The sequence below is a fragment of the Aedes albopictus genome, chromosome 3 (genome assembly GCF_035046485.1).
Source record: "Aedes albopictus strain Foshan chromosome 3, AalbF5, whole genome shotgun sequence".
Lineage (NCBI taxonomy): Eukaryota > Metazoa > Arthropoda > Insecta > Diptera > Culicidae > Aedes > Aedes albopictus.
The window spans coordinates 113,339,277-113,366,670 of NC_085138.1; the positions used below are offsets into that span (position 1 = coordinate 113,339,277).

General features: G+C 39.2%; 1 protein-coding gene across 7 annotated transcripts in view; it reads left to right on the forward strand.

Annotated features, from left to right (window-relative positions):
• The window catches only part of LOC109409579 (organic cation transporter protein), a 301,524-nt gene that overhangs the window by 61,971 nt on the left and 212,159 nt on the right, over positions 1–27,394 (forward strand). Inside the window, exon 3 of one of the 7 annotated variants that reach the window (XM_062843046.1) lies at positions 15,337–16,133. In XM_062843046.1, coding sequence (XP_062699030.1) covers positions 15,788–16,133 — 346 coding nt within the window. In that variant the 5' untranslated portion in view covers positions 15,337–15,787. Of the gene's footprint in view, positions 1–8,856; positions 16,134–27,394 lie in introns of those variants that run through there. The other 6 variants (XM_062843047.1, XM_062843048.1, XM_029876401.2 and 3 more) reach the window with 6 other exon arrangements.

Below are 27,394 nucleotides of genomic sequence, written 5' to 3' on the forward strand. Positions count from 1 at the left end.
GCAGTGATTCCTGGAAATTGATTGATTGATTTGTCTTTATTAAAGAGACTTTCAGCCCTTGGCTGGTTCGTCTCTACGATTCCTGGAAAATCCGTGGAGGAATTTCTAAAGAAATCTCTTAAAAAATGTAGACATTGCAGACAAAGGTACTTTTGGATTTTTTTTTAGAAATCCTTCATTGTGTTTCTAAAGATTCCCTGGAGGAATTTCTGAAGGAATTCTTGGAAGAACTGCTGGAAGTACTTCTGAAAGATTCATCGAGAAAAAAAATCGTACAGTTTATAAAGAGATTTCTTGGAAGAATATTTTAGAGAACCAATAAAGAAATAAAAAAAATAGATTTTTCAAGGAATCTTTGAGAAACCTACAAGAGCTGGAAAACCCTCTACAAATATACTTTGAAACATTTCTAGAAAAAATCTTTGAATAAAGCTTATCAGTAGTTCCAAAAGATTCTCTCAACAATTGCTGCAGAACTAATTGTTGAGAAAATCTTTTGAAAAAAAAAATGAAAAAAAAAATCCCTGAAGAAAGGTCTGAACATTGTGAGGCAGTCGAAACGTTTCAAGTACTCGTAAAATTCTAGAACTATCTAAAAAAGATCTTAGTTCTTTTACTGGCCTTCTAACAGGTCATTGTCCGAGCCGGTATCATCTGAAGCTAATTGGAAAACTTCAAGATGATGTATGTCGCTTTTGCGGCATAGATACAGAAGACTCGGAGCATTTGTTGTGCCGTTGCTCGGCAATTGCAGCTAAAAGAATTAGGTTCTTCGACAAGGGGCTGATAGAACACCTTGATGTCTGGAGAACAAACGCCATGCTTACAGTCAAGGTTTGATTATTGCTAACTCCAATGGTGATACGTCAACTTGACATAGCTAAACTAAACTGGGGCATTTGTCACAATAGATCTAAAAACAGGTCGCAGTGACTTATATACCCAACAAGGAATAAAAAAAAAGGTCTGAACAAATCCAAAGCAATGCCTAGAGCAATACTTCAAGGAACTATTGGATAAACTCCTGAAGGAACTTTACAGAAAAATCTTTCGAGAATTTCTAGAGGAATTTCCAAAAAAATCCCGAGAAAATTTCTGAAAAATGGAGTAATCCTTTAGGTAGAAATTCGAGCAAAAATTTCTGGAATGGTTCTTGAAGATAATGATTATAATCTCTCTATTTTTCTGTATTTTAACTTGTGCTAGTTCTTCATACAAACTGAAAGTTTCTAAATTTCTGATAGAATCTCTGAATGTTTGTTAAAGAAAAATATCTCCTGGAGTTGCATCTTTTCAACATATGTGATAAGAAATTCATGGTGAAACCCCTGGAGATATTCATTGATAAATTTTCGGAGAAATGCTATAGAAAAACTCCTGAAAAAAAATTGGAGGAATTTCCCCAAAAATATTAAAAAAATATATTGAGAAATACAAGCATAGCTTATGTGGCAATTCCTGAAAGAATTTTCTCTTTAATCCTTTAAAGAAACCCATGAGGATTTTCGAAAAGAATTTCTGCGGAAACCCGTGAACCAGATTCAGGATATTTTTTGAGAAACTCCCAGGAAAGTCCCAGGGAAAATTCTTGGAAGAATCCCTGGGGAAATTTTCTCAGAAATCCGGCGACGTTAGAGCTCACAAGGGAAGGTTACGATGGTGTCCCCCGGGGATTTCAACCGGACTATTTTTGTTGCAATCTACATCTGGAAATATGAATAAATCCAAAGCCTTTCGGGTGATGGGCCAGTGGTGTAGTCAGGAGGGGCCCTCATAGGGGCAAATTAGGCAAGATATAACATTATTGAAAATGCCCAAACGTCATCAGAATGTAAATTTCACAATGTATTGAAGTATAGACAGGTAGAATATGCATGACTACATGATTTCGTATCAAATTCAATTTACCATAGGCGTTGCCAGGGTAAGAACCAGTTGAAGTTATTTTAATAAAAAATGTATCACCTTGTTTATCACCCATCTCACCCTGGCAACGCCTATGGTAAATTAAATTTATTATGAAATCATGTATTTATGCATATTCTGCATGTTTCTACTGCATTACATTTTGAAATTTGCATTTTGATGACGTTTGGGCTTTTTCAATAATGTTATATTTTGCCTAATTTGGCCCTTTGAGGGCCCCTGCTGACTACACCACTGGCCCATCACCCGAAAGGCTTTGGATTTATTCATATTTCCACATGTAGAATGCAACAAAAATAGTCCGGTTGAAATCCCCGGGGGACACCATCGTAACCTTCCCTTGTCAGAATTATTAAGAATAGACATATTTATTTTACTATTGATAACCATAACGTTCTGCTATTAACACCGCTTTGTGAAAACTTACTGAAATGTTCGTGCAAAATTCGGGACACAAACATGTTCATAATTAACTTTAATTGGCTTTTTTCGGTGATTTGAATACTACTCAAAGTAAGAGGGAGTAAGGAAAGTAATGAAAGAATACGATGGATAGATACGCAAGCGAGCGATAAGAGAAATTGAACAGAAATTGAAATTAACAGAGGGCCATTGTTGAGCAACACAATCACAACGACGATCTTCTTGCCATGCGTTCTCGAGTTGAACGGCTAGGTAATAGTAGTTAGATGAATACTACTATCCCTAGACTGGCAAAAAGATCGTGGTTGTGATCTATTAAATGTTGCGTATCTATCCATCGTATTCTTTCATTCCTTTCCTTACTCCCTCTTACTTTGAGTAGTATTCATATCACCGAAAAAAGCCAATTAAAGTTAATTATGATAAAGTCATGCGGTGAATAAACCTAGTAAATAAAAAAAAAATACACAAACATGTTGTTTACATGTTGAACCCACAGATTTCAAACGGGGTCTGACAGGATTTACAGAAACTTGATGTTTTTTTGGCTTTCAATCAAAGTTTCAAAATACAGACAAATACAGATTTTCTAAAATCCTGATACAGATTTTTGGAAAAATCATCTGGCATCCCTGGTTCACACAGTCACCTAGATAACCAAACAGCATTCAGAAATCGACACATTTCGAGTATCCCTAAACATCCTTATGCACTATTTATTGAACATAATATCAAGATTCCATGACAAAAGCATAAATGAAAAAATGCTTTAACGGATCTTCGACTGAGCATGAGTAGATTACCTGAACAGATGTTGTGAATGCACCATGTCCAAGACCATACCGCACCACATATTGTCATATATTTTTAAAGATCGATGTTTAATAATAACAATAAAAACATATTCATACCGCAATTAGTTCGTCTGGAAACAATATCTTCAATAAGGACCAACACTTTTTGGCCGCATTCGGTACAAGTTTTCTCAACGTGCGATAAAAATACTGACAGCGAAATCAGAATGGAAAACACGTGCTTTGGGCTGAACAGCTGTTGAAGTACATATAAGGCGTTGTTCAGTTGATTACCACGTGCTGTGCTAATTCACCACTGCTGAACACAAGTTCAGGAGTGATCATTATTGAGCCGTGGGAAGATTATATTTTGCTTTGAGTGCTGCATCTCACCATCTTTAGGATGGCACAGATAGGAAGGCATGCGGCTGGCAATCGACAGGTCTCGAGTTCTAATCCAGATTTAGGTAATTTTTATGTGTAATTCTTATTTCATAATAGGTGTTCTCAACATGAGAGCAAAAAATTACTCTCGTGAGAGTTCAACATTTTTTGCATTTTATTTATTTTCAGTCATTTTTGTCAAAGCATAATAACAACTTTCTTGTACATTTGTAAAACGCTTTAAACAACAAAAAAATAATATCGAGCACAACATGATGCTTTATAACTTCTCCAAATTTGTGTGAACAAAACCCGAACATAGGTTGTTCGTGAAAATAATTCAAATGTTATTCAACACTATGCTGAATTAATTCGTCATAATGGTGCCTGTTAAATGAGCGATTGTTAGTTGGGTACCCTCCAGGCCCTATCAGCTGCACCAGAAGGTTACTGACAGCAGGGTCTCCACCTGCCCCGACCCTTGCCGGGGACCCCTATCCAATCGCGGGCTCGGATCCAACCCAGTAGACCGACGCCACGACAGCACCGCAACCGGGACTTCCTCTCCGCGGCCACTTAATCGCTGTAAGGATGGATCTCGACTGCAGGGCACCGGTATGATCTACGAAGCCGACTTCGAACCCCTGGACCACCTCTTGTACTGCATCTGGACTAGCCATTCTTCGAGTCAACGCGCCACCTCCTCTGTAGCTCCCAGACGATATGGGTGATAGCCGTTGAAACGGCATTCCAGCTAACCTCATCCCTACACAATACATCCTCTGGACCAAGTTGTCCGGAGTTGTGTCCTTCCCGCATGTGGCAAGCATGCGGTCACGCATTGTGCAAAAACGCGGGCACACGAACAAAACGTGTTCCGCCGTTTCCTTTAAACTATTGCACACTGGGCATTCGGGAGAATCCGCATGCCCGAAACGGTGTAGATACTGTCGGAAGTAACCATGGCCTGAAAGGACCTGTATCAGGTGGAATGTTACTTCCCCATGGCGTCTATTAATCCAACTATCTACCCTCGGTATCAACCTATGGGTCCACCTTCCTTCGGTGGAACTGTCCCACTCGCGCTGCCATTTGACCATAGAGGCCATCCTGGCAGTCCTGCGTATGCCTCTTGTGCCGCGCATTTCGAAGCACTCCATGTCCTCACTGATAAGGATGCCGATAGGCACCATACCAGTAATGATGCAGAGATCGTCGTGTGACACGGTATGGTACGCGCTCGCAACCCTTAGGCACATAAGCCTGTAAGTACTTTCCAGCTTCCCTCGGTGGCATTGAGTACATAGCGCAGTGCCCAACGCCAGGTCGCCATACCTTAGTATGGACGTAGCTACACTAGCCAGAAGCTTGCGCATACTGACGTACACCGCAGAGCTACGTATTGTACATCATCCGGGACAGTACCACTATAGCTGTGGCGGCGCTTTTACAGGTGTAATTAACGTGGCTACCAAAGGTGAGCTTATCGTCGATCATTACGCCCAAGTGATTGACGGAGCGCTGTGATAGTGCAATCGCCTACACTGATCACCGCTTCCTGGTCCGACTTCCGGTTTGTTCACAACCATCACCTCAGTTTTGTGGTGAGCCAACTTCAGTTACCTGGACCTCATCCACGCTTTCACAGCTCTGATCGAGTGGGTGATAGTCAACGCCACTTCTTCGATCGACTCACCGTAGACTTCAAGCGTAATGTCGTCGGGAAATCTACAATCTCCATTCCCACTGGGAACTCTAATCTCAACACCTCATGGTATATGACATTCCATAATACCCAGAACCCAGGATGGAACCTTGCGGGACTCCTGAGGTTGTAGAAAAGCACTTCCGACCCACCTCTGTGTCGTAAACTAGTACTCGATTCTGGAAGTAACTTCCGAGAATCTTGTATATGTACCCAGGTATCCCCAGACGCAGGAGAGCATCGGCAATAGCTGGCCAACTGGCGCTATTATACACGTTCCTTTCATCCACTACTACACATGTCACTACTGCACCGTAGCGCACCCTTTTTCTTACGCTCGAGTGCTTTCCCGGCGGTTTTTTACAACCGACAGGATAGCGTCTACAGTCCACCCTTCCGGATACCTTAACATTCTATTGAGGATTATCTTTTCGAGCACCTTCCCCGCCGTGTCGATCAAGCATATTGGTCTATATGCCGACAGGTCACCGGGTGGTTTTCCCGCCTTTGGCAACCTTTGGCAACAGAACCAGGTTCTGCCTCTTCCATACTTCTGCCTCGTCCAGGCATTTCTGCATAGCAGACCTAAACATCTCGGGAGTCTCTGCAATAGCTACTTTTAAGGCCAAGTTCTGAACTCCGTCTGGACCTGGGGCCTTACCTACGCTAAGAGACTTTGCTATCCCCGCAAGTCCCACATCGGTGACCTCTCCGCATCGCTAGCTCCAGTCCCCGGTTGTCCTACAAAAGAAGGCCAAGGGCTAGGATTAGTCCGGAAAGAGCCCTCGATGATTCCACCCTCTCCCCCCCCCCCCCCCCACAATAACTGTGGAGATTGCTGTGCGCGAACCATGACACCTCTCGTGTTGGCCATCACGACCCTGTAGACATCATCCCACGGATTTGCAAAAGAACTCTGACAGAGATCCTTAGAGCAAGCCTTTTGCTTGCCCTTATCTCGGTCTTCAGCGCGGCTTTTGCAGCGGCGAATACCATCCGCCTTTCATTTCGTTCTTCCTCATATACCCTATATATACCCCATCATCGAAATATGACGTTCTCCACCTGCGAGGGTTTGGCCTTGGCCTAGCCACCTCTTCCTTTACCCGCTGCCTGCTGTTGTTGTAGTCGATACTGTATCGAACCGCCAGGTGATCGCTATGAGTGTAGCTTTTGTCTACTCTCCAGTTCAAACTACTTGTTAGGTCAGGACTACAAAAAGTAACGTCAATTATCGACTCTGCACCGTTCCTACTAAAAGTACTCTTGATACCGACATTAGCCAGGTCGACATCAAGTATGGCCAGTGTCTCTAGCAGGATCTGACTCCGCTGGTTCGTAAAACGGATTCCCCATTCCACGGCCCAGGCATTGAAGTCACCCGCTATTACCACCGGCCTTCGCCCTGTTAGCACGGTCGTCATACAGTCCAGCATTTGCGTAAATTGCTCGATCGGCCACCGTGGTGGTGCATAACAGCTACAGTAAAAGATCCCGTTTACTTTGGCGACCACGAAGCCCTCGTAAGCAGTAGACATCAACTCCTGGACGAGGATTTACCCATCGTTCATATCGCCGTCTTTTTTCCGCACCCATCCGCGACCTAGTTGCCGTTACCGATACGTACTCGGTATGGGTCCGCTATGATGGCGATTCTATGGATTCCATATACAGTACTCTACAACGTAGAAACAATGAAATACCACTGTCGATTGCTAATGAATTACTTCACATAATAGCTGAGAGGACGTTCCAGCAATCTCAACTAATTGCAATCCATCGCATAGCTCGCGCACGCCCACGCCAAAAGGTCGCAACAAAATATTTCACCTATTCAAAACAAATATCTCAATATGTTTATCGACACATTTTATCACCATCTCAATCTCTAAGTCTGAAGTTCTAAACCCTTTGATACAACAACGACGATGAATGCACCCCGACAGGTCCCCTCTTCATTAATTGTTGCATGATAATCCACCGGGCGACGACGACGGGATTCCACCGACTCACGATCACGATCAGCTGCACTAGGCAAGGCACTAACAAACAGCATCAGCAGATTGCACTCAGAGCACTGATCGGAGAACAATCGTGTGTGCGCCCGGGCGCGTTTTTATCAAGATTCCGGTTTCAATTAATCTCGCCGGCCTATAGCCGGTCGTTCGGTCGGCTGGCGTCTATTAAGCAATAAATGTCTTTATTAAATCCACATCGAACGTGGGGTTGGGTGGAAATGCTCACATACCTACACCGCACTAGCGTTGTTTTCACTTGGTTGTTTGTAAATAATCTGTTTTTGCTCACTACCTGCAAAAAAACAATCAACAAATTGAGTTGTTGTTGGACGCCTGTGGCTGTTCAGTTCCGTTGTACTTTCTTTCCGACGATTGAGTTTTTCATCGTGCGAATTTTGACTCTTGGTACCATCCAATACGACGACTCACAATAACAAGAATGCTACCGAGGAAGATTTGCTGCTCAGTAGAAAATCGTAAAGAAGCACAATACAAATCGCACTGATTAAGCCATTGCGATAAATAATCATAATAAAATTCAGTTAGGGAAAAAAGTACTAGAATTTCGTTAAGAATTCCTTCAGTAATACCGTCCGGAGTTCCTACAGAAGTTTCGTCCGGAGTTTCTCCAGAAATTCTATGCGGAGTTCCTGCAGGAATTCCGCCCAAAACTCCTGCAAGAATTTCTGCTGAAGTGCTTCCAAAGTTTCCTTTCAGGATTCCTTCAGAAATTCCGTTCGGAGTTCGTTCAGGAATTTCTCCCGAATGTCCGCAAAGATTCTCCGCTTGGATATTCTCCAGTAATCCGAATTCCTCCAAAAATCCCATCCGAAATTTCCCATCCGTAGTTTCTTTAGCAATTCGTTCCGAAGTTTCTGTTGTTGTTTTTTCCAGTAAGTTTCCAGGACTTTCTTCCGGACTTCATCTAGTAATTCCGTCCGAAGTTTCTTCCAGTTTTTGTTCAGGATTTCAGTCCAGAGTTCCTTCGGGAATTTCATTCGGAGTTCTTTCGGCAATTTCGTCCAGAGTTCCTTTGGGAATTCAGTCGTGAGTTAATTTGGTAAGCTGTCCGGAGTCCTTTATGGAATTTTGTCAGGACTTCATCCGGGAATTCTGTCTGGAAGTCTTTTGGAATTTCTGGGCTTCCTTCGTGCATTTTGTCCAAAGTTCTTTCGGGAATTCCGTTCGGAGTTCCTACGAGAATTTTTGTATCCGAAGTTTCTTCGGAAATTTCGTACGAAGTTTCTTTGGGAGTTCCGTCTTGAAGTCCTTCAGGAATTTCGACAGGAATTTGCAAATTTCGTCCGGAGTTTCTTTGGGAATTCCGTCCGGAGTTTTTTAGGGAATTTTACCCCTTTGGAGTTCCTTCGGGAAATCCATTCAGCGTTCCTTAGGGAATTCCGTTCGGCGTTCCTTAAGGAACTCCGTCCGGAGTCCCTTTGAAAATTCCGCCTGGAGTTCTTTCGGAAATTTCGTGCAGGGTTCCTCCTGGAATTCTGCCCGGAGTTCCTTCGGGAATTCCGTTTGGCGTTTCTTCTGGAAATCCATCCGGAGTTCCATTGAGAATTTCATCCGGAGTTCTTTCGGGTATTCCGTCCGGAGCTTCTCCTGAAATTACGTCCGGAGTTCTTTTGGGAATTCCGTACGGCATTCCTTCGGGAATTTCGTTCGGCGTTTCTTCAGAAACTCCGTTCCTGCAGGAATTCCGTCAGGAGTTCCTTAGGGCTTAGGGTATTCCGTTCGAAGTTTCTCCATAGTTTCTTCAAGAACTCCGTCCGGAGCTCTTCCAGAAATTCCGTTCTGAGTTTCTGCAACAATTCCTTTCGGATTCCCAAGAATACGCCTGGAGTTTCTCCAAAAAGTTTGTCTAGATTTCTTCCAGGGATTACGCCCGAAGTTCCGCTAAAATATAATCTGGAGTGCTTCCAGGGATGTCAGCAATTTCCCTAAGAATTCCATTCCGGACTACCTCCAGCCAGGTGTGGCATGCTCCTCAGTGTGTGCAAGTGTGATTTTGATATGAAAATACAGAGGATGGCCAAAATGTTTGGGATAAGCAACTTTTTTTCTCTCACTAAAAAAGTTCAACAAGCTGTAACTTTTCAAAGAGTGCATAAAAAAATCTCAAATTTTAACTGTTTGTCAACCTATTATATTTTCTCATATATGTTATATGAGCTCGATTTGTTAATCTGACGCGAAGCTAGAACCGTTCTCGTAAAACACTATTTTTTAGACAACTCATTTTTGAACTGTCATATCTTGGAAACAAGTGAACCGAATTGAATGAAATTTTGAACGAATAGAGAAAAAAAATGATTGGTTGATTTGTCTTTATTAAAGAGACTTTCAGCCCTTGGCTGGTTCGTCTCTAGAGAAAAAAAAAATTGCCTGCCCTAAATATTTTGACTACCCCCTGAAAGCTGCACTGTTCACGTTTTCAGTATAAAATGTCATCCCTGACTCCAACAACTTTGGAAGGAACTTATGGAAGAACTCTGAAAAAGATTTCTGCAGGAACTCCGAAAAGAAATCTCTAAACACTGCCACAAATATTCCAGGAGGATATATCTAAGAGATTTTGCGAAGAAAGTCTGGATGGATTTTTTTAGGGAACTTGAGAAATTATTTCTGCAGGAACTCAGGAATAGAGTTCTGGAAGCGCTCCTGAAGATATTCCTGTTCGAGCTTTGGAAAAAAAAAATCTGAAAGAGCTTCGGAAGGAAGTGCTGAAGGAACTCCGGGAAAAAGTTCTAGAAGAATCCCGAAAGAAGGTCTTGGAGTATAATTGAAATAAAATCCTTAGTGAAATAGCTACAATTTCTGGAAATATTAAGGAAGAAATGCTTGGAGGTTTGCTATAAGGCATTCTTTAAGGAACTCTGGAAGGAAGTGCAGGAGAAACTGCAAAAGGAAGAGATTTTTTTTAGGAAATCGTGGAAGAATTTCCAATGAATTCCTTCATGAATTTCACGAATTTCGTGGAGTAATCCTTTTGGAGATACGACTGAGATTATGTACTGTGACGGTTTGGCTTCGCCGTCTCAAGGGGAATGGAAAACACTAGTTTTTGATTATTCCCGACGTTTTGATCTGTTTGGGACCTTTTCTAATGTTTCAACCTTAAAGATTGGTGACAGTGTGAACTTTTGTGTTAAACTGATTTCAGTGGAAATTTTGATTGAATACTTTCAAAGTTAGACAGTTTGAATTTTACTATACCAAAAACTACATCTGCTTATTGTAACATAGTGCTACAAATATGACTGTAACTTTCAAGTTGATTGAATTGTTGACACAACACTCCAGCATACATACTTTACGTACGAAAAAAAAAAATCATTGAAATTGAATCAGTATTTTTAGCTTTAAAGTTTTAGGCAAAAAATGATATTTCTTAAAGTTTTTGTTTGTTTAAGGTTCTCAAATGTCTTTTGTTTCCACGATATCTCCGCCAACGCTTAACCGATTTTGATGAAATTTTAATGGTGTTAGCTACACATAATGTTCTACTCTTGGTCAAAACATCGGCTGTTTTTATGCACGAAATCAAAAGTTATACCAAAGTTATACATTATTTTGTGTGTCATAACTTTTATCCAGTACAGCCTTTATAATTTCTAGTTAAATTATCGCTGAAGAAGTTTCAGAAAGAATCCCTATATCCCCGAGGAGCTGTTCAATCAATCAACATTTTTTTGAAGAAATTTCCAAACAGTTTTCCAAAGAAATCTTCGAGGGAGTCCCTAGAGGAATTGCTGAAGCAGTTTTCGGGGGAATGATAATATAAATACACGAAATTACACGGGGCTCCTACCTGCCATTCCTACAAGAAGCAGGACTCCAATCTATAATTTCTTCGGGACTTCTTCCAGGAATTCCTCTAAGAAGTCGAACACTATTTCAGAATTACACCAAAATTTTTTCCAAGTAACTCTCCTCCGAATTTTTCTACATTTTTGCCTTTCTCGTAAACCAAAGTGTACAGAAAGGCTATATGTTCACTCAAAAAACGAATTTTCGGTATAAGGCTCGGAGAGTCGAGTCACATATACCAATCAACTCAGTTCGACGAATAGAGATGATGTTTGTATTCAAATTTTGTAAACTTTAGCTTTGTTGCCCAATTTTATGCGGAATTTCGCAATTTCATCAATGGAAACTATAAAACCAGGTTGTTAGCCAACAATTCAAGATGGCAGGCCACAACTAGACGAAACTGCTCTTTAAGGAGTTTAAGGTTCTAGTACCATGCAGTATGATAATATTTGATATGGGGAAGATGTCCGGAGTCTAAAACTGGGAACCAGAATATTCAATATGGCGGCCCAAAATCGGTTGTTTAAAGGAATTTTAGGTTCTTAAGTCATGCAATATGGGTATATTTAGTATGGAGATGCACGGAGTCCAAAAATGGCGAGCAAAATATGCAAGATGGCGGCCCAAAATTCAAGATGGCTGCTGTTTGAAGAGGTTACAGTTTCTATAATCATGCAATATGGGTATATTTTGTGTAGAGAAGATGTCCGGAGGCCGAAAAGGGCGACCATAATATACAAGTGGCCCAAAATTTAAAATAACGGTTGTTCTAAGGAGTTTTAGCCTCTAAAACCATGCACTATGGGTATCTTTGGTAAAAGGAAGATTTCCGAAGTTAAAAAGAGTGATCAGAGGATGGTGGCTCAAAATGCAAGATGGCGGCCAACAATTTGAGATGGAAGCTGACTTTAGGAATTTTTGGTTTTAAAACCATGCAGTATAGGGATAATTTGGTATAGGGAAACCGCAAAATAGTCGTAAACGTAAAGAAATGGAGACCAGAGTATACAAGACGGCGGTTAAAATATCCAAAATGATGGCTGTTTTGAGGAATTCTAGGCCCTAATACCATGTACACTAAATCCTTTTTTTACGAGATGGATGCGTCCGCGCAAAAAATAAAGATCGTGTAAAAAAAGTTCGCATAATTTCGTGAAATCGCGTAAAAATATTAAAGAGAAATTTTTTTTTACGTGATTTGCCCTCCGCAAATAACCAAAATCGCGTAACTTCGAGAAAATCGCGTAAAAAAATCGTGCAAAATAAAATCGCGTAAAAAAGGATTTAGTGTAACATGGGTACAGAGTAATGTTTCGATTTTACCATTGTCTTTGCGCGACAGACCTCTTTTATTAAGTAATTTTCTTACATTTGAAGAAAATTCTCCCTACTTTTCTTCAAGATGAATACTCAAAGCGCGAATGTATTGAAAACGCGTGGAGATGGTGTATAATGTTGAAAAACATTTTTGAAAAGTTTAAAAGTTATGATAAAAAAATCCTCGATGTTAGTTCAAAATTCAAGATAGCAGTGCACAATAATGTTACGAATCAAATGCACCCACATCGCACGAATTTAAAAAACCGCTGCCTTTCTGTATTTTTAAGTTAAAGTTTAGTGGACAAAGGTGGACTGTATAAAATATCTAAGCGGCTGCAGGTCGAATAGACAGAAAAACACATACGATTTAACAACCCAACTAACAATCACTCATTTTACAAGCACCTTTACGGCGAATTAATTTAGCATGTTGCTGAATAACATTAGGATAATTTTCTAGCACAACCTTTGTTCGGGATATGTTCACACAAATTTGGAGAAAGTATAAAGCATAATTTTGTGTATCAACTGAATTGTTTGTTGGTCAATCGTTTAACAACTATATAGTAAAGCTGTTATTCAGCTTTAGCAAAATTTATTACCGTCAAAGCGCCATTCACCGTGGGGGCTCCATTCACCGTGTGCCTTCGAATATTTTTTCATAATTTCCATATTATGATTGAATGATATGACAATTTCCATTCAATTTCACCAATACAAGATCACACTTCGACTCCTATTCAGCAGTGGTGAATTAGCACAACATTATGGTTAACAACTGAACAACACAATGATTCAGCTGCTGTTCAGTAAATAACACGTGTCGAAGTCGAAGTATGATGGAACGAAATCGCTTATTTGACCTGTGAAAAACACATTATACAGATACATGCGCTAATTTTTACATAAACTTAACAAGAAGCAGAAAAAGGTCTTGTTAAAGTCGAATAAAAATCTTATTAAACGCTTGAAAAGTGTTTTAAATTATCATTGTTAATACCGATACGAAAGGTTGAACATTGGCAAATTTTTCAATTGAAACAGTTATGTGTACACAATAATTTTAGTTCAGCTAACATTACTATTATAAAGCAACAATTCAGCATGCATGCTTGTTTGCAGCTTGCGATTGTTAGTTGGGGACTGATTAAAGCCCCCATGAGGGTAATCTAAACAAGCAATGTCCAATGCTTCGTTCAGTTAATAAGACGTATCATACTCTGTTTTGTTCACTGAGAATGTAATTGAATTGGATTTTGCAAATATACAGTAGCAGCATTGATTGAGTATTACACTGTACTGTACCATCGATGAAATCGATGAAAATTTTATCATTCCGCACGTCGTTTCATATGAACAAATTTTAGGTGCCTGTGATAATGTTAACGAATATCAACGAAAACAGAACTCAGTTAACTGACATACATGATTGCTTGCACCATGAACACAATTTTTGTCAAATGGATAAAAGTGCAATATTCATTATCACGTCATCATTTGAGTTTGGTTGAGATGGTTTCTCGAAGGTACAAGAAAGGCACCATCACCGCTAGGTGGATTAATTAGGTTGTTTTTAGGGATAAGTTTAGTAATTCTTCCGTCGATTCCTTCGGGAATTTCTCCACCATTTTCTTCTACTATACACCCAGAGATTTCTTTTGGAATTTGTCGTGTGTTTCTAAGAAAAAAAAATCCCCCAGGAACTCCTTTAGATATTTTGCCAGGGTTTCATTTAGGAGTTCTTCCAAGGAATTTTTCCCAGATTTCTCCAGGAAATACCTCAGAAATTTTTACAGGAATTCCATCAAAAAATCTTGCAGAGAGCCCTTTACGAAAGCTTCACAAGATTTCTACTTGAAGTCTTCCAGCGACTCTTTCTATAATTTACTTCTGTAATTTCTTCAAGGTTTCATTCAATAATATTTTTAGAGAAACCTTAAAAAATTCTTTCTGAGATTGTTTCAGGAATTCGTTCCCGTGTTTCATCTGCAGTTCCTCCAAGGATTCCTTTCGGAATATCTCGTGAGTTTTTTCCTGAAATGCCCTGTGAATTTTCTCTTAAATATCCTCCAGGGAGTCTTTCAGCAATTGTTATAGAGATTTTTTCAGATATTGTTTTGTAGATACCTTTCCCAGCTCCCAGAGATTCTAGCATTTCCCCAGGGATTTATTTGGCTTTTTTGCGTTCTTTTGAAATATCTACAGCAATACCATCTACAATGCTCTTATGGATTCTTTCAGTGATTCCTGCAATGGCTGCTACGGCGATTCATTCAGAAATTCTTGTAGCGATCGTTTCAGGAAAACTTCCAAGCATTTCTAGTGGAACCACTCCAGCGATGTTGGTAATCTACAATTACCCCAGAGTTTTCTTCTGCAATTTCTCTAGGGATTCTTCCAGTGAGATCTTCAGAGACTCCTTCAAGAATTTCACCAAGGATACATTCAGGAGATCCTCCCGTTATTCTATAATTGCCCCAGAGATTTCTTCAGGAATTCTTCCAGGGATTCCATTTTAAGTTTATGTTCTCGTTTGCATCTTACTGCGAAAAGCTTGGCTTATGTCAATTCAATCAATTTATCACCCTTCTATATTTCCATTACTCATGGATTTTCGTCAGTTATAATCAGCCACAACCTGTCATCTTTTGTGAGCTGAAATGACCTGCTGCGGCCAATATACCCTTATTATTGACCCGCAGGTAAATTCCCAACAGCTCACTCACCGGGAATGCACCGACCTACGACGAGTTCCGTAATTGAGTAAAAGGGTAAACCAGGGTTGGTTACACCTGGTTGGGATGCCACACTTCAATATGCAAGGCTCATACACAAATTGCGAATCGCTTTCCTACATGCAGTCCAAGTCCAGACCTGAACACCCGGTCAACCCAACCACAACACCTTACTGCTGCTGCAGCTCAGCACCAGTTTTGCATACAATTAGGTCGACGACGACGACGACAATTAACTCTAATTAACCGCATGTGACGACGGCGGACGACGGCAGGCTGCTGGCTGTGTGTGGTGTGCCTTACCACGCGATGACGATTCCCTATCAGTTTAGAACACTGAACAAGCGATGATAGGTGTGCTCACAACGCCGCCGATTGAAAGTGGTAATTTGCAGCTCCTGATTGTTATCAACAAATTCCTAGCCGAGGTGTAGGGCCGCGTGGTCGCACGGCGAGTTAGCACTCGGGATCAACGTTTCGATTGGTAAACATCGAACGCGGTTTGGGGGTTTCGTGTGATTTGCGATAGAATATTCGGGGAAGCGAATGGTGAAGAGAAGTGATTCAGCGATGCAATTGGCGAAAACCTGTCATTAAAGAGCCATTTGACGCTGCAATAATCCGGATCAATCGTTCGAATCTCGTGAGAGTGGTAGAGTGAAAATGGCCAAAAGGTGGTCCCTAACGGGCGGCGGTCCCAGTAGCAAAGAGTGCAGTGACGAGTTTGAAATTGCAGTTTTGTTGGAACGACCTGATTCTAGCTGTTCGACCACAGTGCGACGAGTGATTTCCGACGGTGACAACGATGATAGTGAAAGGGGGCCAATTGGTTCTATTGGGGGTGCTGTTGTTGGTGTTGGTGATGATGATGGTGATGACGAGGAAGATGATGGTGCTGGCAATGATTGCACTTCCGGTGCTGGTGATCGTGATAGTGATGACGAGGAACGGATTATGATTTTCGACGAGCAGCGTCCCCTACGTGGCAAGCAACACACGAATGCGAAAGGTGAGTAAATGTTTACTCAGAACTTTATTTCATATATGGCATTAATTTTAAAATATGTTTAGGTATATTCAAGTGGGGTTTTAATATCACAGAAATGTTTAGTTTTTGGGATAGGAATTATGAATTAATGGTTGATTACACTAGTTTACAAAATAAAACAAAAGTCGTGAACTTCTGTCAACGACCAAAATATTTGGAGCATAATTTAGCGCTGATTTCGAAACCGTGCTTCAAAAAATTTAAAGCAGAACAGTTTTTGAGTTTTAGCTCAATATCGAGTTTTATAATTTTTCAAAATATGGAATTTAATAAAATCCAAATATCTTGCGTTTTGTTCAATCAATTTCAAATCTTTTTCCATAAATTAAAAGCTGAATATATAGTTTATTGCATTGCTAACTGGACTTCGACAAAGTGCGGAATCTCAAATAAAAGTGCGATATTGCATCAAATCGTTCCGGTGTCTTCACCGCACTTATTCATCACGAGCTAATGAATAAGTGCGGTGAAGACACCGGAACGATCTGATGCAATATCGCACTTTTATTTGAGATTCCGCACTTCATCGTCGCACTTATAACTGCGCAATGCGCAATAATACCATTCGATCATCTGAATGCAGGTTTTGATTGATTGATTAGATTGATGAAATTCAAAATATTAGCGAGTTCTTAAAGCAATCTCCTTAAATTTTAGCAAAATTTCCAAAAATATATGAAGAAATGTATTTTTTTCAATAAAAAAAAAACAATTTAAAAATTCTTTCTTAACGTTTTTTTTTGACATATCATATGTAGGCCAAATACAGTAAAAAATTCAGCTCAATCGGAGCATTTATTACGGAGAATGAGGTGTGTGAAGTGAGCGACTTTGCATAAAAAAAGAACAAAAATCGATTTCAAATCATCAACCTTGTATGGAAAGTCGAAAAAAATTCCGCTCTACTGTAATTTTTTTACTTCGCGTTTTCGAAATCAGGGCATGATTCTACACCAAAAACGATCATCAGCTTACCGAGTTCAAAAATGATGTAAACTAGTGTTATAAACATAATGTAAATTTCATTTCATATAGTTAGTAGGGTATTGATTCCCTTATTGAGCATGTGGCTCCCATTTTTATCCTACGGAAAACAAAGGATTGAATCACTCTTATTATTTGTTAGAAGTGAGCACGCATGAAAACAAAATGAAATAATGAAACGCTAAGTATCTGGAAAATTTTCAAATTAACACCTGGCAATAAGAAATGTTCAGAATTCCTCCAGAAAGCTTCTTTAAAATGTTTTTCATGCTCATGTTACATCTGTCAAAATGACCTGAGACTTGTCAGGCATTTTGAGGTTAGGATCGTTGGTGTAATAAAGAATAGCCTTGTTTCCAACCCCAAGGAGGCAATTTAACCCACTTTAAAAATCACCGATTTAGAAAATTAGCCAAAGAATTCTAAACAAATTTCAGAAAGAAATACTACAAAAAATCTCCAATGATTCCTTGAGAACCAGATATTCTTCCAAGAAATTACATCGGAATTCCAACGGAGGAGCAGTAGTCCTTCTAGGATTTCTTCAAACATTCTTCCATGGTTTCTTTCAGGAGAACCTCCAGATATTCCCCTAATGATTTTTTCACGGTATTCAAGTAATTCTCCAACGACTCTTTTAGGATTTCTCAATTATTTCCTCACATGATTCTTTCAGAGATTTCTCCAAGGATTTATCATGCACAGATAAAAATAATGAGATTTACACGTCATGTAAACTTCATTTTAGTCATGTAAATTTAGTGTTATGATGGTTTACATGATATATCATGTAAATTTGTGTTATATGTCATGTAAACTCTCAGAGTCATGCCAAATTACATGACATATAATGGAAGTTTACATGATATTTCATGAACTTTACATGATATGTCATGTAAACTTTTATGATATCCCACGCTCCAATCATGTGCATCATATGTCACAGAATTTTACACTCTTTTTTCGATCTGTGTGGCATTTCCTCAAGCATTCAACGCTCAGCTGGGGTACTTTTGAAAATTTCTTAAGATATTTTTCCAAGGATTCCTTCAGAAATTCCACCAATGATTCTGCATCGATTTCTTCCAAAAGTTGTAAGAGGATTCTTGTAGGATGTTCTCTAAGTGTTGAAAACAGGACAGGAACACCGCTCTTTCAGCAGGGTCAATAAATCACAGCATATTTTACCCAGAGTTTCCCATTGCTCATGTGTACAGTACATAAATGTGACAGCGAGCCTCCCACCAAATTGTCTCCCAGCTCTTTAAAATCGCAGTGTGCTGCGCTGCTAGGAGGCTCACGAAAATCTGGTGGGTGCGAGTTAGGCGCATGGCTCCCGTGGAGCTTGTCTCATGAGCTGCGTGAGCTGTTAGTATCTAAAGTGAAAAACATCTTCTTGGTAACGAAGAACCTCACCAAATTTTTTTTCCGTACACAACTCAAGTATCTGGTTGGTCTATACGATACGACTAGGGACTCTGAATGCAAAGGTTATAAGGTTTCAATTCTCGTTCGTTTAGGAAGTTTTTGTCGTGAAATTTTCTAATTTAATCAGCGGATGAGACGAAGCTCATGAGACACATCTTGAGAAAAATGAGGCGCACAACTTTCAGTCTCAAAATGTACAGTGCTCCTGGGAGCTCGCTTGCAATGTGGCTCCCGTACATGGGACTACAGCACGTGTACATCAACTCGGGTTTTACCACATGCTACAAAGCTAAAAATACTTTATGCAATTCAGTATCATAATTTATATTTTATCTAACTTATTTTGGTATCATAATGGCAAGCCTCGTTGGATAAATGTACAACTCGTGCTGTAAAAATCTTCATTCTTCACCTTGTTGCGTAAACTACTAGTATGGAACTCGTAGCAAAACTCGATTTTTTCAGCACTCTTCGTATTTATCCAACTCGGCAAGCCTCGTTGGATAAATGTACCACTCGTGCTGAACAAATCAACTTTTTGCAACTCGTTACATAAATGACTACTATTTATCTATTTTTAGTACATACATTTAAAGGACACTTACAACTTCGGTGATTTATTTACAGCAGGGAAACATTGATTCCGATCCGTGCAGTCTGTCCACTGTTTTCACTATTTCTGACGTGATTGATAGTAATGAACACATAAAATCACACAAAGAGACAGCAAATAAAATAGGCAGATGAGCAGGGGTTCGCATGATGTATTCTCACGTTACACTAAGGTTTTACTAAGAGATTCATGCTAAAATTACTCCAGGACATCGCCGAAGAATCCATTGAACAATTATTCAAGACTTCCTTCAAGGATTCCTACAGAAGTTTCTCAAAGAAAATCTGACGGAAATCTTTCGAAAAATCCTTTTGGAATTCCTCTAAAGAATTCTTTAATATCCAACTACTCTAGGAGTTTCCCCAAGAATTTGTTCAGGAATTTTTGCTAGGAACTCTTCTAAAAATTTCTATTGCGATTTTCTATTGATTCCTTCAAAATTATTTAAAAATTGAAAAATCATTCTGAGTTTTTATCGAGCTTTTCAGTCAAGAATTTCTTCAGGATTTATTGTTTATTGACGATTTCTCAAATAATTCCTCCAAAAAATGTTTCGATAATTTCTCTGAGCATTCTTGGTAGGGGAACGTCCATAAATTACGTCACGCTTTTAGGGGGGAGGAGGGGTTCCGTAAAGTGTGACAACCCATACAAAAATTTAAAAGGTCTCATACAAAAAGTGTGACATAAGGGGAAGGGGGTCTAAAATGGGCAATTTTTGCGTGACGTAATTTATGGACGCTCCCTAGGGTTGCCGTGCCGTTAGTAATCTTACGATATCAAATTCATCTTATAAAAAAAAAACAAAACATGCGGACATCGTTTTCAGCCAGAGGCTGTGAAGAGTGAATGAAACTTAACACTAGACAAGAAACACATGGCGCATGTACACCAGCGGATACGGAGAAGAAACTCTTCTCCTGAAAGGTTACATTGCCCAGAGCGAGAGTTGAACCCATGACTCGAAGCATGGTGCGATTAGAAGCTTGGTGACCCTAACCACTCGGCTACGAGGCTTCGCAAATTCACTTAATTCGAAAACAAAGCGATAACGGCACCGATTTATTCCGTTATCATTCATGCTCACTTCTAATAAAAATACAAAAATAGAAACAAAACAAAAAGCAATTTGTTTTAAGTAGGATGAAAATGGGAGCGTAAATGCTTGAATAGTAAAGGACAGATACCAAACGTTAAAGAATTTCTTCAAAAGTTTTTTCAAGAAGTCCGTTTAACACAGTTTTGTCATTTTTTTCGGGATTTTTTTAAGACTGCCAAGAAGCATTATTTATGAGATTGATGCAAGGTCAAAACTCCATAGGGAACATCCATCGGAAATTTTTCGGGAATCGCTTCAGAATTCTTACGAGAATTTGTCCAAGGAATTCTTAATTCTTCCAAAAAATCAGTTGAAAATTATCCAAAAATTTCTTCTGAATTTCTTCAAGCATATTGTTATAACATAAAATATTCCTTGTTTAAATTATTTAATAATTTCTTCATGGATTCCTCCGAGGATAATTTTTGTGGTTTTTCCAGAAATCGTTTTAAGAATTATACTAAGGTTTTATTCGAAATTTTAAAGGAATTCCTTCTAAGATGCCTTTAGAAATTCCTCTCAAACTTCCTCAGGAATTTTTCCAAAGATTTATTTAGTAGTTCGTCTAACAAATATCATGTAAATTTGTGTTATATGTCATGTACATACTCAGAGTCATGCTGAATTACATGACATATAATGGAATTTTTCGAAGGTCGAGCAGGTGCTGGTGTCTCGTGAGCTAAGGCTGTATCAGTCTTACTCACACTGCACTGCACCGTTTTTCAGGCCGAAATTTGGCTCTTATGTGCGGAGTACAATCGACACTTCAGCAGCACGTAATGGGCAAAGTAGTATACTTCTGTTCAGATAGCCAGGCTGCTTTTAAATCACTTGCTTCGGCCAACTCTAGGTCGAAGGTAGTTATCGCTTGTCCAACTCAAATCGAGGAGCTGAATTCAGCAAACGCTGTTCACCTTGCATGGGTACCTGGCCATTCTTTCATCGCTGGAAATGAATAGGCTGATGAGTTAGCTCGCACTAGAGCATCACATGACCTCATTGGCCCTGAGCCAGCTATTCCGATATCGAAGTGTTGGGTGAAGCTTCAGATTCACACCTGGGCTGCCACTCAACACAGACAATACTGGAATAGTTTGGAGTCATGTCGTCAAACCAAATTGTATTGTACTGAGCCATCTCGAAGGGTGGCGAAGTATCTTACAAATCTGTCAAAGCAGAATTGCAGCATTCTGGTCAAAGCATTGACTGGCCACTGCCGACTCAGCTATCACATGACGAATATTCAGCAAGCTGATTCATTTGCATGTGATAGCTGTGAATCCGATTATGGAACTTCGTATCATTTGGTATGTAACTGTCCAGTTTTTGCGCAACTGCGTTTCCGAGTATTCGGTAATCACTTATTAAGTGAAATTGACTTCAAAAACCTGAATCTTCATGATATTATGTTGTTCTTAACCCGCTGTGGCAAAGAGCTATAGGCTCTCTTTTGTTTTATGCGTTATTACAGTGCCCTTTTCAGGGTGCTGTTTGAACCCTTTGTGGTACGCTTATGCGTAAGTACCCTCTTCCAGGGTATTTTTTTCCTATTTCCCTACCTGTCCTTACCCCCATCCTTATCCTTATTTCGTTCCTTTTCCCTCAAGTAAATGATCAACTAGGCTATTATTTTGGCGATGTCATAAATGTCCCAAATGTAGGATAACGTGCCTCTGGAGCCGGCCTTCAGATACCTAATGGATTCTTCCGAGGGTATTTTTTGTTTTTTTTTTCAGGGATCGTTTTCAGAATTCCAGTAAGGTTTTATTCGAAATTTTAAAGGAATTCCTTCTAAGATGCCTTTAGAAATTCCTCCCAAACTTCCTTCAGGAATTTTTCCAAATATTTACTTAGTAGTTCATCTAACAAATATGATGTAAATTTGTGTTATATGTCATGTAAATACTCAGAGTCGTGCTGAATTACATGACATATAATGGAAGTTTACATGGTATTTTATTACACAGCAAATAATTTTGTAATACCCAGGCGCGTAATTTATAGCGACGTATCCAATTTTGAACGTAAATTCACTCGATTACATCGTTTGCCAACAATAATCACACTCACCATGTACACCCTGGTTGCCACCGGAAAGTGTCAACAAACCCGTTTCAGCAGATACCTAGAAACAGTATCATATTTATCACCTGGAAGGTGGGTGAAATAGCCGAGAGGTAAGGGATATGCCTCACAACCAACGGATCAGTGTACGGATCCATGCCAATATTTTATTTATATATGATTCATCTCCGAAAGAGTTCTCGCAGAAATCCTTCAAGGAATTCTTGGAATGAAATGCTTGATGGAATCGATATAATTTGGTATCTTCCATTATTAAGTTTTGAATGGAATACTCAGTGGCGTTGAATTTATTTCAAGTTGTATCAAGTCCATAAACACTGATGAAAAACGGCAACCTGCCATAAAAAGGCAGGCGATGATAATATTCAGTATAGAGATTGTTAACAGTTTGCCCGGAATCGACTCTCGTGAAGAAAAATTTTTCTTTATACAAACTTGGAGGCGCACTATAGTTAATTATGCAACGAGTTGCATAATGATGATTTTTTTTTCAGCATGAGTCGTACGTTTATTCAACGATGAGTGCTGAACAAATCGAGTTTTGCAACGAGGTGCATACACATTTTTTTTGCCATTACGTTGTGAAAACGTTAACTTTTCACTGAGTAAAAAAGCGTGAAAAAGGCCTAAAGACTGGACTCGAAAAAAATGACACACAAAGAATAATGTATAACTTTTGATTGCGTGCACAAAAATAGCTGATTCTTTACCAGGAATAGTACATTATGTGTAGCTAATACCATAAAAATTTCATCAAAATTGGTTAAGTGTTGGCGGACATATCGTCGAAACAAGAGACTTACCATTTGAGAATCTTGGGCCAAACAAACACTTTAAAAAATATCATATTTTTACCTAAAACTGTAGAGCCAAAAATACTGAACCGATTTCAATGAAACTTTTTCTGTACAAAAAGTATGTATGTAGAAGTATTGTGTCAAAATTTCATTCAATTAGATTTGACCTTTAAAAAGTTATAGCCATATATGTAGCACTATGTCACAATAAGCAGATGTGTTTTTGGTATAGTGACATTCAAACTGCTCTAACTTTCAAAATGTTCAAACAAAATGGCTGAAATTTTCACTGAGAACAGACCAACACAACGATTTTACACTGTCAAAGTTAAAAAAAATCGGGACAGTGTTGCCAATACTACAGTCAAAATAATGCACACTGATTTTAAAATGTTAAAAAGTGCCCAAAATTTGAAAACCCCGTTTTTTTATTTGAATTGTTAAAAAAAAGTACTGAACCGATTATAATGAAATTTTCACCACTTATTATGACTTACTTGAAGAACTTACAGTCAAATTTTCAGACGTTTTGATGAGCTAACAACCAAGTTATAGCCTAAACAATTTTTAAAATGAAAGCCCAAAATTTCCAAAATCACATTTAATTGTATCGACAATATTTGCGCCAATACTGAACCGATTTTGATGAAATTTTTATGACATTAACTACACATAAGGGAACGTCCATAAATTACGTCACGCTTTTAGGGGGGAGGGGGGTTCAGCAAAGTGTGACAACCCATACAAAAAATTCAGAGGTCGCATACAAAAAGTGTGACATAGGGGGGAGGGGGGGTTGAAAATGGGCAATTTTTGCGTGACGTAATTTATGGACGCTCCCTAACAAGCTATTCCTGGTTTAAAAATCAGTTATTTTTGTGAACGCAATCAAAAGTTATACATTATTTTGAGTGTCTCATTTTTTTCGAGTCCAGTCTTTACTCTTTTCATTGAAACAAAAGTGTACTACTTTTCGGCACTTTTCCCAAGTAACAATATTTATTCTATTTGGTTTTATTTCTTTTTATGATAGTTTTATCGGAACATTGCTTATTCTAGTTGATCTTATCAGAGTTTCAGCTGAGCACAACTATTCTTCGTCAATATGTGGTTTTAAAAACACCTCCAAGAATACTTGAGGTTCAGTTCATAAAACCATAAACACGACAAGAACTGTTGAACTTGTTTTCAGTTTTATAAGGCTCTTGTAGTTAACTTCAATCATCCGTTCTTGATCAAGAGCAACTGTTCTCGCATAAGAACAGTTTTGTACATGAAAAATACAATAAAAAACTCAAGCATGAGATTTAGATTTTTATCGTTCCATTAGGGGGCATCCATTAAGTACGTCACGCTAAAATTGAGAATTTTCGACCCCCCCTCCCCCCTTCGTACGGGTTTTTCCTATACTTAATACATTGCTTGTCACACTTTCACAAACCCCCCTCCCCCCTTGGACCGTGACGTACTTAATGGATGGCCCCTTAATGCTTCCAATCAAGAACACCTACCCGGAAACCCAACCGCGACGCAGTGCGGTGCTGTGCCAAGTTCCTCCGGTTACAGCATCCGAAATGAGGTGGGTTTGATCATCCAGGACGTCGATTCCCGTGCAATTCGAGTTCCAATCATCGATCTTTAAAATCAACAACTACTTACCTGTTGGAAATGCTGACCGGAGGAATGAGGCACTGTACGTTCTCGGCGGAGTTTGCATAAACCTACATCAAGAACGTTATAAACCTGAGTACTCTTGAGTAAAACTTCTTACCCTTGCTCAAGATGAAATAAATTTAAGACGTTCTTGATGGAGGCCAACCAGGCTGCATTGAGAACGTTATAAATCCTAGTATTCTTGAGTTATGCTTTTAGCTCTGGCATGAGTTGAAAGCAGTATAAGACGATCTTATGGTGATGTTGATTAAAACCATCGATAATGGACCGAGCACCGACCTAGATTTCAGTGGAAGCCATGTTGAGAAAACTCATGAACAATGTTCTCATGACCTGGAATAATATGTTTAAATATTTTATTAGTGCATTATAATGGAAGCGTGTTGCAATTTTTGGAGGTATCTTGCAACATATATACGATGAATTTTGCTTGGCATTTGGCATCCTTGTAACACCACGGAAATATTTCCAATTTGTGTAATAAATTAATCCCAATTATAATACTGTTTCATTTTCATTGTGTTTTTTTTTTCAATTTATTTCATCAAACTTTTCTGTCGACCTAAAAGCTGCGTCAGCAACAACAATGACAAATTTATTATCGTTTTATCGTGCACTTGAAGAATTCTACAAGAAGAGATCAATTCGCCTTGAGGACAACTTGGGAAGTACAACAAGTTTTAAGAGAAATTTAAAAACAACTCTCCAAGAGCATCTTAGGATGGGCCTCTTTGGTCTTATGGCGGGTTTATGGTTGAGTTGATGTCGTTTTGCAGAGCAATTTGGTTTATGCATGGTTTTAAAGCACAGGTGTTGAAGAATACTTCAAAAGCATTATAAAATTAATTTTGTTACTTGGGTTGCTAACATCCTTTTTTATTTATTTTCGTGTGTGTAATCAATAGCAGGATAAACTGGATGTTAAATAAAGTTGATTGACCATGATACTTAATCGTACCGCGTTCTGCAGAAGCAGATAACCTAGAAAAATATCCTACTCAAACCTCGTTTTTCGTAATGACAAAATAGTTATTTATGAAACAAGTTGCAAAATGATGTTTTTTTCAGAACGAGTCGTACATTATTTATCCAACGAGGCTTGCACACAAAAATGAAAAAAAATGATGTTGGAAAGCGTCGAAAAAACTTTTCGGCACCTTTGTTTTAATGAAAAAGTAGGCCGTTTTGGCGCTCTTTTGCTCAGTGAAAAGTTGACGTTTTCACCACGTAATGGCGTAATATATTTAAGATGAAGATCGCCTGCGCTCACTTTAAAACAACGCATTTTGCCTCGTATTTTCTCGAGCACAATCCCATAGACTTTGCTCTGAAAATGCTACTCGGTGTCCACTTAGAGTAAGTAAGCAACGAGTACCTAGCATTTTCATATCAATTTGTAGAATAGATCTCCAGAGTTGTACAGTCGGGTCTCCTATCAGATGCTGCCACCCACTTTACGCCCACCGCGTTTTCCAGTCTGTCCCGAGCAGAGGAAAAAAAGCTCAATAATAGCATATTTTGATATGGCAAACAAAAAGTGATATGTATTTGTTTGTTAGAGATAAGAGGTAAAAGTGCTGAAAATAATATCTTAAATTTACTCCTGGAACATCATCATCATAGCACATTTAGCATTTGTTAAGATCTAACCAATAGCAGTGAGCTATTTGATTGATCTTCAAATATCATATTCTGCTATTGGTTAGATGGTTCAAGAACAAATGTTTGTCATTATTTTCAGTACTTTTACCTCTTATCTCAAACAAACCAATATCGCATTTTGATCGTCAGTACTTGAACTCTGCCCGGGGTCTTCTAACTAATTTAGATCATTTTTTGTGATTGAAGAATATTGTAAGCACTAACTGAACTACACTAAAAAAGCAGCTGGATTGGATGCAAGACAGCTGCAAAATTGCGGTGGGCGTAAAGTGGGTGGCAGTGTTTAATGGGAGACTCGACTGTACCCGAAAAAGTTTGAGTAAAATTCAAGGCGACCATTGTGTCGATCATCTTTGTACTTCAGCAACCGTGTCCTTGAAAATCCGTCCGTAATATGACGAAAGGGGAGGAGGTGTCAAAAATCGATCAAAATATGCTCCCTATTAATAGAACCTGTAAAAGGGCCATCTTCTAGGGGGGAGGGGGGTCTGATAAAGTGTGACAAGCAATGTATTAAGTATAGGAAAATTCCGTACGAAGGGGGAGGGGGAGGGGTTGAAAATTCCCAATTTTAGCGTGACGTACTTAATGGATGCTCCCAAATATTTTTGTACAATTCCCTGTCGAGTGTTATTGCCAGGCAGTTTTTAAAAAAATATCGAAAATGCTGACTAAGGGTATTATCGGCAGGTTTGGTTTCTTCGTCATGGGGTGTTTTTGTGGGCCGAATCGCCTGAAGTTTGGGCATATAACTCAGCTTGGTTGGGAAGGATTAGAGGTCAACTTTGAGTTCAACAGGTTAAAAAAAACATGACGAAGTGAACGAAACTGCCGAAAATACGTAAGTTTCCCTATGTTGCTTTTCGCGTCGCTTATT